Below are 11,628 nucleotides of genomic sequence, written 5' to 3' on the forward strand. Positions count from 1 at the left end.
AATTTATAATTACATATTGTTTTTACCAAAAATTATAAATCTTGCTTTAACATACAGCTTACTCTGACTAAACCGCAGACACATAAATGTGTAGTGATCTACAAGATAGTAAGATTTGCATGATATCGCTATTTTTATTTCTATTACTTGTCTACTTTGTATATAGGATTCTTAATAAATTCCCAGGACTCATCCTCTACACCACTGCACAACCAACACTGATCAAGGTCAAACAACTAAGCTCTTTCAGCTGTATCCTATCTTTTTATAATAAGATCATCACATTCTATTTTGATATATAGATAATTGCATTTTTTTGAGTATATTAAAAATTATGACATTTATAGTTGCATGTAGAAATTAGTCATCTAATATTAGAGAGACATTTTACATTTCAAATTACTTTCCATTTCTTTTCATAGAAATGTGTTCGGTAAAAATAGAATTGCAATTTTGTTTGAGTTTTATATTTTTGTAACATCAAGTTTTTTATTCCATAGCATTTACTTGCCTTTTACTGTTAACCAATGTAAAAATGAATATTATTTCAAGGTTAATTTACAATTTCAGAGCATCAAGATAAAGGAGAAAATATTTCAGACAGTTAACAAGATTTATATTTTCACTACTGTATTTTGGTGATATGCATAGGTGATCATTTCACTCTCAGTTCCTATGACTCTCCTTCTTGACATCTAAGTTACTATCAGAGTGAGAATGAGATAGGAAGGGGGGGGGGGGGTTATAGTTTTGTGCAAATCTGTGGTTAGTTCTCCAAGATGTTTGGAACAACCTCCCTGCTGTGTTCCTTCAAAAACTGTGTGGGAGTCTACCTAGAAGAATTGATGCTGTTTTGAAGGCAAAGGTTGGTCACACCAAATATTGACTGATTTAATTTTGTTTTGCTCAGTCACTTTGCATTTAGTTAATTAATACAAATAAACTATCTACTCTTCCATTTTTGAAAATATTCTTATTTTACTGTATTTTTTCCAAACCATCCTAAACCTTTTACACAGTAATATATATATATATATATATATATATATATATACACATACATATACTATATATATATATATATATATATATATATATATATATATATATATATAAATATACACACATACACACACTGACAAGCAAAAGGGTAACAATGTTTTGAACTTTTAACTTTCAGGCTCCATATCTCACCATCCACTACAGCTTCGAACGTGAGACTACCATCATTTTATAGACAATCATCTTGGCTAACTCATACAAAAATTGGACTTGCAACTATTTAGCATATTATTAGTTATGCATTCTTGTCATGTAACTGCATTGTTACTGTTTTGCTCCCGTGATGGAACAATCTTTTTCTTCTTGTATACTACAAATTACAACCTGTTCTCACATTCCCTAATAGCTCAGTGTGTTATTAGGTTGATTCCCAAGCAAAAAGTCACTAAAGATAATTTCCCAAAACAGAGAAACGACATCACCCAGCTCATCAATAGCGGTATCTTGGCCCAGAAAATTGCCAAACTGCATCATGAGAGTGCCCTGACAGAAGAATACAAAATAAAGTCCATCCATTCCAAAGCCAAGAGGTGGATGTCCAGGCAATATATCAGAGTCAACAAGTCGGCTCATCACAAAGTCTATCAGTTCTGGGGTGACAAACATGGCAGTGGAGGTGGCTCGTATTCTTTGCAATAGTAAAATCACAGACGTCCATGCAAGCACTGTGTGATGCGCATTACACAAGTCTGGAATGGTGGCTACAAAAAAGATATTCCTCAACTTCAATATCGTCATAAGAAGCATCATCTCAAGTTTGCAAAAAAGTATGAACTGTAGATAATTAGAATCGGGGGATTTGGACCGATGAGACAAAAGTCAATAGACTGGGCTCTAATGGGTGTAAATAGGTCTGGAGGAAACAAGGGAAAGGGGCTAACCGATCGAGAAATTTAAGGAACTGTCAAGTTCGGTCTAGGAAGCCTGATGATATGGGGTTGTTTCATAGCCAAAGGCATTGGATACTTCACCAGGATCAATAGTGGTCTCAGTGCTGAGCTATATGTGAGTATCCTACAAGACGAGTTACTTTGTGCAGTGGAGTACTATGGGTATGAAAAGGATGACATAGTGTTCCAGCAGGACAAGGACCCGAAGCATACGTAAAGATTGGCGAAGAAATGGTTCAATAACAATGAAGTGGAGGTGCTGGATTGGCCCCCACAGTCCACAGAGCTCAACCCAATCGAACACTTGTGGGTAGAGTTGAAAAAAAAGCTGTATATGTACCCAAGTGAGTCGATCAACATGCACCAATATTGGTAACCTATACAGTAGAAGAGACCTGGGAACACATTTCAGTTAAGACATGCTTGAAACTGATCAAGAGCATGCCCAGAAGGATTCATGCAGTGTTGAAAGCCATGGGTAGATATACAAAATAATAAAAATTGAAATGAAGAATTTTAGGAGCAAAACAGTAACAATGCAGTTACATTACAATAATCTGCATAACAAATCATATGCTAATTAGTTGCAAGTCCAATTTATGTATGAGATAGCCAAGCTGATTGTCTATAAAATTATAGTAGTCTCATTTTCGAAGCTGTAGTCGATGGTGAGATATGGAGCCTGAAAGTCAAACGTTCAAAACATCAATCGGTGTATATAGCTAGGTAGATAGATTTGGTAGTGAACATTTAAAGTAGAAATCTATCATGTCAAGTGATAAAATGAAAATCTAGTTAAACGTTCTATAAGTAAGGACATCGAAAAGAGGTGGTTTCCAGATGCATTCTTACTCTGTGCTAGAAATACTATTCAATGTAATACAGATATCAGCCCTGGCTTAGTTTACCTGATGCAAAAATACAATGTAGAGTTATGTAAATTGGATGTAAATTTTTCAGTTTTAAAAACTAAAAATAATTTGAAAAAGTAAAAAGAAAGGTGTAATATACTATATTTATTTAATACCATGCCGTAGTGACTGGTTGTCATAGCGACATGACATTTAAAAAAAGGCTTTGTAGACAGGACCAGGGGGTGACTAAAACATTATTTTAGATCCCCGAAAAAACCTTAATCCACAAATAAAATCCTGGACATGTTCCTAATTTCCATGCCAAGAAATTATACATATTTTACAAAGTGACAATGAAAATGCAAAGCATACTACCGAAAAATGTAATTTAATTTAAACAAGAACAGAACTTCTTACAAGACAATGAATCATCCAGTTACATAATCCATGAACATAACCAAATTCCTATAGTTTTTACTTTGGCTTTTTGTATTTTCCAGTGATATTCTATTCTCTGTTTGAATCTGCAATGAGCTTGCAAAGTCAAAAAAACAGCAATGTAAAAAGCAAGCAATATAATAAAACCCAGCTAAAAACGTAATGCCCAAGATTCCCATTTGCTAATAAATTAAACCATAATACGTTAAGCAAAAAGTCCCAATTAATGGGTTCACACCATTACCTCCATGATAAAATCCAGATTGTATATGTAGCACCCTGGGTAGAGTTTTGGGATCCAGGGACTGAACAAAAGCCTGAAGTGTAGTTGTCATCATCTAAGGTAAGACATACAGTCACTTATTGTACTGATATAACAAAGGTGAAGTGCAAATATCCAGCTACAAAGATTATGCTTGGTTTTAAGAGCAGTAGACAGGAAGAGGTTTGGTATGTCACTGCCTGGTGTATGGTTCCTGTTCTTCTCACTACAAACTGAGAAATGAGTTCAACCAACAACACATCATTGCAAGCAGTTCTCATATGTCTAGTTAAAAAGCCTTTGTGATTTAAATAGCATTTTAAGTTGCTACAATAAGTGAAGCTTAATAACCTCTCAAGGTACAAGCCTACACACAATAGTGATTCAAAAACACATTTTATCCTTAGGATTATATATTCAAAATTTCCTCATGTACTAACAATGCATATCCTACATTTTCATTGCTAGTCTATCAAAAAAACTAATTATGATGTGTTATTTTTATAATTGAGAATATGTGATAATGAACACCAGTTCAGAGCCACTTTTAATATGCACCACTGTTGTGATTTCTTCAGTATCACTTGTTTCTCCTATTCATAGACCAATGCAGACATTTATCTTTTTGTTGTAATGAATGGCATCCATAACAGCATTCTTTCCACATTGACTATGAGCCATTCATTACCCTACCATTCAAATTTATTAATGTTTGGTCAGTTTTAGACTCCGCAGATACAACTTTCACCACAAATGCTAGGACTCATGGGTGGCATCTTCCTTCTCTGTGTTTTCTTCCTTTTAATAAACCATAGCTGTCATAGCTGGGGCACTATGTCTGTACAAAACCATCAATATTATGGAACTTAGAGTCCTCATATGGACAGTAATTAAAAAGCATCCAGTCTGTATGAGCACTATGGGATATGCTCATCATCCATTTGGCTTAGGGCTAAACTCAGGAGCAGTGTCTATGGAATTCCCTGCATTCACCCTTTAACCCCTGTTCAGGGTTTTAGACTTCTCTGCAGGGATTCTAAAGGTCATTTAGCGCCTGAAGAAGTCTCAATTAGAGACGGTTAATGTGACACTTAGCAGGAGACACCAGGATGCAATGCCAAGTTAGAAGACAGAAGTTGTAGTCAGGTGAGCAGAGGTCAGGGCTGGTGGAGTGCTAGGTCAGGTGACAAGTGAGATCAAGAACAAGGCCAGGTCAAATATAGGATATCGGAACCTAGCACTTACCACTGAGAAACCTGATTGCTTTAGGCCTAGAGTGAGAAGATCCCTTAAATAAGGCAGGTTGCAAGGGCTTAAGATGAGGTCACTGGCAGTTTCTACTACAGGCCCTTCAGGGAGCAGAAATTCACACGTGTACGCCCCTAGTAGAACCATGAAGAGGAGTAGAAGACATGCCCTTTCCCAGTGAGCAGTAGCCATGTTCAATTTGGCCTTGTTTCTTTTTAAGTATGAAAACAAAATTGTAAAATTGTATTGTTCATCTGCATTTAGAGTATTCTCCATGTAATGTGTTCTGTTTTAAATGTCCTATGATAATTTATGTATTTCATCTTGCTGTGTATAAAAGCTTTATTAATAAAGGTATATTTGTGGTATATTTGGTATATTGTTCTTCTGAGAGTTGTGGCTTTTATGCATTGGAGTATCATTTCTGACCAGGGACAGACTGCCCATGTGACAATTCTGGCAAATGCCAGATGGGCCAGTGCCTGGGTGGGCTGATCCAGGCCCCAAACTAGTTGCCACTGCAGATACAACTATATTGCCATCTTCAGGCACTATAGAGGGGCTATATCAACTACTCAGAGCACTATAGAGGGACCTATGTCAACTACTGGGGCATTATAGAGGGGCCCATATCAACCACTGGGGACCCTATAAAGGGGTCTATATCAACTACTTGGGGCACCATAGAGGGGCCTATGATAACTACTGGAGGCACCATAAAGAGGCCTTATTACTACTGGTGGTAAAACAATATTTTATAACTGTATAACTGTATCATATTATTTCTGCAGTATAGTATTTGGGGGCATGGGGGAGCACAACGGGCAGAGTATGGGGGGGGGTGGGGTGGTTAGCAAGATAGCATAGTGAAGAAACTAAGATGTCTGTGTGGTAAGCTCTGCAGAGATGAGACATGGCTGAAAGATGTCGTCATTACAGTCTGCTCCCAATGGAGAAGATGAGGAAACCGAACATCTGCATTAGAGGAGATGTCACTAGAAGTAATAGGTATGTAGTGCTGTGTTCTCCTGAATGCTTAGTAGTGGTTATTGGAATGTTCTTCCAAATATATCACTAGCACTGGGGCGGACAGGGGCGGGCGCAAAAATATTTCTCCACAAGTGGGTCTGTCTGTTTTAAAATGCCAGGACTAGATTTTACCCTGATTGTAACGTGTTTTGGTTAATTTAATTTAGACCTAGTGGCTGTGATAGTGGATCAAGAGGAGTTCAAGTTCTAGAGGTGGGATGAAGACTCAGGTCCGGCCTTTTTGTATTGAATTATTGATGTATTACATTTTTTTTTAACTATGGGTACACTTTAATATATACAATATATAATATAAAAAGAGAAGATACAAATATAGCTTATGTTAGAACCGAAAAAGGAAGAAAAAAGGCCTCACTATAATACCGTAAATAAGGGCAACCAGAGAACCAATCATATAAACCTATAAATGCTGCTATAAAAACAACCATAGAATGCCCAGTAGAAATATAAATACTTTATTAGATCATCAATGGATCACCAAAATTCATAAAATATTTTGTACACAGATATGCTATGGAGAATAAACAGCAAAACAGACTGGAAACAATAGTCCCCCCCGTCGGTGCCTCAAACACCCACCAAGCAGATGAAAAACATGTCAGTGTGATGTGCAGTGAGGTGATTCACCAGTAGAGAGTGTCAGTAAACATCCACTACAAGTGTCTGTGATATTCAACTCACTGCACAACCCAGGGAGAGGTTATAGTGTGAAAAAATACAGCAAAAAATGATGGTACAATGGAGCACGAAGTCACATAACATCCATCAGATACGTCTAGATGCAGTCTGCCCATATACAGTAAATCAAGGATACCAGGCTGTACGATCAAACTCCCACACAAAAGATATCCACTGGGGACGTGAACATACCCACAGACATGATGGAGGGTGGAGGCACCGAACACAGGGCTGGAAGGAACCCCGACGCGCGTTTCGCCTCAGCTTCGTCAGGACCTCCTGACGAAGCTGAGGCGAAACGCGCGTCGGGTTCCTTCCAGCCCTGTGTTCGGTGCCTCCACCCTCCATCATGTCTGTGGGTATGTTCACGTCCCCAGTGGATATCTTTTGTGTGGGAGTTTGATCGTACAGCCTGGTATCCTTGATTTACTGTATATGGGCAGACTGCATCTAGACGTATCTGATGGATGTTATGTGACTTCGTGTTCCATTGTACCATCATTTTTTGCTGTATTTTTTCACACTATAACCTCTCCCTGGGTTGTGCAGTGAGTTGAATATCACAGACACTTGTAGTGGATGTTTACTGACACTCTCTACTGGTGAATCACCTCACTGCACATCACACTGACATGTTTTTCATCTGCTTGGTGGGTGTTTGAGGCACCGACGGGGGGGACTATTGTTTCCAGTCTGTTTTGCTGTTTATTCTCCATAGCATATCTGTGTACAAAATATTTTATGAATTTTGGTGATCCATTGAAAATATAGCTTATGGTTGCATTTCTCTTTGTACATAAATAAAATAATAACATGATAATAATGACTGGAAAATGTTTGTGCTGTTGTGTAAACCCAAGTTTTTTTTTTTCTATATGCCATTTAATGTTAGCGCCAGGTTGTATGTTTGCAGAATATTTTTTCAAATGTCAAAAACTGACTGTGCAAAAACTAAACACAAGCGGAGTACTGTGTGCATTAGAATTCTGCAAGCAGAGAAGCCTTTTGCATTCTGCCAGGGATACCCTGAGAAGTTCATATTCGCAGAGACAGATGGTTCAAAGAGTTTATCCTGACATTAGAAGAAAACAATCAGAATAAAAATAGTTGTAGATCAGACGGCATAAAACAAATGTACAACACAAGTTGAATTTAAGATCAAAACCAAAACAATGTTTTTTCACTTCCAAGTTTGGAAGTGAAAAATACATTTCTGCATCTGTTCTAGAATACAAATCTCTACTGTTCTTACTGACTGTTTTTAGATTTGTACCCTTCAAATTTTATTCAAGTTTCCTAAAATTGGCACAAGATAAGTAGAATTCAAGATTGAATAAAATTTACAGTAAGGAATATAAAAACTGATTATGAATAAAAGAGTCATTGTCATGAACCGAGAGAGTCTTCTGCTTGTGGTTTCCAATGAGTACTACCAGTGGTTAATGCTGATAAACATACTTAGCGGCTTTATTGTTATCTCATCACAGATCTCACCTTTATGGTGCGTTCACATGACCTTATAAATGGATCCGCATCCATTCCTCAATTTTACGGAATGGGTGCGAACCCATTCATTTCAATGGGGCCGCAAAAGATGCGGACAGCACACTCAAACACTGTTTGATTAGTTGGGGTCCAGTGCCCCACCAATCATCACACTTTAGGGACCATGACGCTCCCCACTGAGGAAGGGGCCAGGAAAAGACCCCGAAACGCGTTTGGTTTCTGTATACCTCGAACATCAGCTGATAAACTTTTATGAGACCCCAACATCCCGATAACCGGATCTTAACCCTGTCGGAACTATCACTTCTGTCCATCTGGAGGGAACACCTCGTTAACCGCCAACCAGGCTAAGACTTGCAACATCGGTGAATACTGCCAGGATTCCCTCTATGCTGGGAACCGCATGAACCTCCGAACCACCCCAAGCAAGCGTCTGGAATCAGGTACCGCCGGCTCTGATACAGTGAGCCACGTGGGACGCCACGGCTATACTCACATCAGACGGCAAAATTAACAGGTGTAACACATTAATTGACCGTATGCTCATCTGGCCTTCTGATTGAATCGAACTTGAACAAGTGAACCACATTTATTGACTGTATGACCGTATGTCTGTTCGGTCCTCCAGATTTTTTTTTAATACAGATACATCTATTTTTCGAATATCATATCTGGCACATTTCTCATTGAACTTAATACTGTTTTATTGAGCATTTACTGAATATCTACTGAATATATTAATTAGATATTTTTATTTATCGTTAATATCTGCCCCACCTATAATCTATATTGTGATCCTCTCTATCTATACATTGGGTACGTTTTTATTGCATATATATTAGGCATATTTATAGACTTTGTCCTTCCACACCGTATTTACAGCTCTGTTTTAATATTTTTATTTAGGTGATATATTTATAATGATTTATAATGTATTATAGATTTTATTGATGTAGATTTAATATAGGGCTATTAACTATTAATTATTAAATATCATTGCCACTACCTGTTCTTAGTCTCTAATTGGTCCAGCTGGCGAGTGCTCAGTCTTTCTATACATTTTTCACATGACGCTCCTGTGACTTCTGTATCCCCTTCATCCATGTATGCATCTGTGCTTTCCTTATCGTCCTTCAGGCAGCACAACACAGAGGCTCCTGCTGCTGTGAAGGCCAGTATGGTTGCTAAGCCTAATATTATATAGCTGGAAGCGGTTTCCAGAGTATCATGTATCATATGAAGTGCTGGAAGTGTGTCCATAGTTCTATGTATGTTATAGAGCTGGAGGTATGCTTCAGAATTAACTGCATGACACGACTGAACTGGAAGTGATTTCCATAGTTAAAACTAAGAGGACATAGTTTTAAATTAGAGGGGCAAAAGTTTAAAACTAGTATCAGGAAGTATTACTTTAGTGAGAGAGTAGTGGATGGAATAGCCTTCCTGCAGAAGTGGTAGCTGCAAATACAGTGGAGGAGTTTAAGCATGCATGGGATAGGCATAAGGCCAGCCAGGGGCGTAGCTATAGGGGGTGCATAGGTAGCAGTCGCTACCGGGCCCAGGAGCCTGAGGGGGCCCAAAGACCCTTGTGCTGCATAAGAAGACACACAAAGCACTGAGTGAAGGAGGACCCAAGTCTAACTCTTGCACCAGGGCCCATGAGCCTTTAGCTACGCCCCTGAGGCCACCCTTCATATAAGATAGGGCCAAGGGCTATTCATAGTATTCAGTATATTGGGCAGACTAGATGGGCCAAATGGTTCTTATCTGCGACACATTCTATGTGTCTACGTTTCTATATGCATGTTATAGAGCTGGAGGTGTGCTCCAGAATTAACTGCATGACATGACTGATCTGGAAGTGGTTTCCAGAGTTTATTTTCCCCATTGGGTGTTCCACAGGATGATTGAGCTGAGATTTATCCTAGAGTGGTCCTGGTGAGTTTCTCATTTGCAATGGGTGTTCCCTGCAAACCAGTGTCGGACTGGGATACCTAGGGCCCACCAGTAAAATTTATTTTGGGGGCCTACCGTACAGATACATTCAAATATAATAAATATTTTAACAAGTTTTTTATATTAACATAGGCTGGTTGAGGTGCTCTGCATTGAATACATGTTTGTAGAGCAGTAAATCTACTGCGTTTGTGCCACTTGTGCAGGGGTGGAAGACTAGGGGCCCACCTTGCTCAGGGGCCCACCGGGGGATTCCCCTGTAACCCTGTGGACCGGTCCGAGCCTGCTGCAAGCTATCAATGTACAGTACAGACCAAAAGTTTGGACACACCTTCTCATTCAAAGAGTTTTCTTTATTTTCATGACTATGAAAATTGTAGAGTCACACTGAAGGCATCAAAACTATGAATTAACACATGTGGAATTATTTACATAACAAAAAGTGTGAAACAACTGAAAATATGTCATATTCTAGGTTCTTCAAAGTAGCCACCTTTTGCTTTGATTACTGCTCAGCACACTCTTTGAATGAGTGTGTCCAAACTTTTGGTCTGTACTGTATGTTTCAGGGTGTGTCCCTGTGAGAAGTGCTAGTTTGGCTGTTCCATCTCAGGAGCCATTTTGGAGTAGAAGTATATAGGTGCAGTTGAGCTAGACTTGACTTGATAGGTAACATGTTAAGTAAAAAATGACACAAGAGGTTAACTCTTTCAATGTATTTCAATAGTTTGTCACAAAATGGTATGAGATAACTCTGTGCCACGTGTTATCAGAGTTGTTTTTAGCTCAGCTACATCTGTGGCTCTGCACAAGTGTGAGTTCTTACTGCAGCAGCGGAATCAAAGTAGCTTTAAGGATCCTGTGTCCTGGTATGACTCATATGTAGCTTGTATGTATGTGTGAGCGAGTCAACATGTTACAATGAACTCTGCAAAGAATCCCATAAAGCTAATGTTAGTATGTGCACCAACTGTGCACAATGTAGGAGATGTCTGCACCAACTGTGCACAATGTAGGAGATGTCTGCACCAACTGTGCACAATGTAGGAGATGTCTCCACCAACTGTGGACAATGTAGAAGATGTCTGCACCAACTGTGGACAATGTAGGAGATGTCTGCACCAACTGTGGACAATGTAGGAGATGTCTGCACCACCTGTGGACAATGTAGGAGATGTTCTGCACCAACTGTGGACAATGTAGGAGATGTATTTACCAACTGTGGACAATGTAGATGATGTCTGCACCATTCCCTCCCAGCTGAAGGTCTTCAGTGCAGACATAGTGCAGAGGTTGTAGAATGGTTTACTTTTCAGCGGTCAGAAGCTTTCTCTCAGGTCCTTTCTTCTCATATATCTATAAGACCTAGCTTATATACTTCTTTTACCTTATCTCATGCCTCATCACATCTTGATGTGGTCTCTGTCTCTGTGATCAGGAAGATTCTGAAGATCTTTGTTTCATGATGGTGTACCTTCATTATTAAAAAACTGTGCTAGCTCACCTTGAAATGGTTGCACTATAGGGAATAAATCCAAAATGGATGAAAAAAATAATAATCAAACTCTAGGGTATTTCCTGATGATCCTATATTAAAAGGGATATATGGCGGGAATGTGGTCCTAGCCAGACAGGTAACATTATGTGGGAGCTAGATTATAGCAGAGGGTTATAGATTCTGCAG

General features: G+C 38.8%; 1 protein-coding gene across 2 annotated transcripts in view; it reads right to left on the bottom strand.

Annotated features, from left to right (window-relative positions):
* THEMIS (thymocyte selection associated) overlaps nucleotides 1-3,618 on the bottom strand; it is a 148,840-nt gene extending 145,222 nt beyond the window's left edge. For both annotated transcript variants that reach the window (XM_044292396.1, XM_044292395.1), the window contains exon 1: nucleotides 3,489-3,618. In XM_044292396.1, coding sequence (XP_044148331.1) covers nucleotides 3,489-3,582 — 94 coding nt within the window. In that variant the 5' untranslated portion in view covers nucleotides 3,583-3,618. The remainder of the gene's footprint in view (nucleotides 1-3,488) is intronic.
* Nucleotides 3,619-11,628: the final 8,010 nt, after the last annotated feature.

This window comes from Bufo gargarizans, chromosome 4, assembly GCF_014858855.1.
Source record: "Bufo gargarizans isolate SCDJY-AF-19 chromosome 4, ASM1485885v1, whole genome shotgun sequence".
In the NCBI taxonomy this organism is placed as follows: domain Eukaryota; kingdom Metazoa; phylum Chordata; class Amphibia; order Anura; family Bufonidae; genus Bufo; species Bufo gargarizans.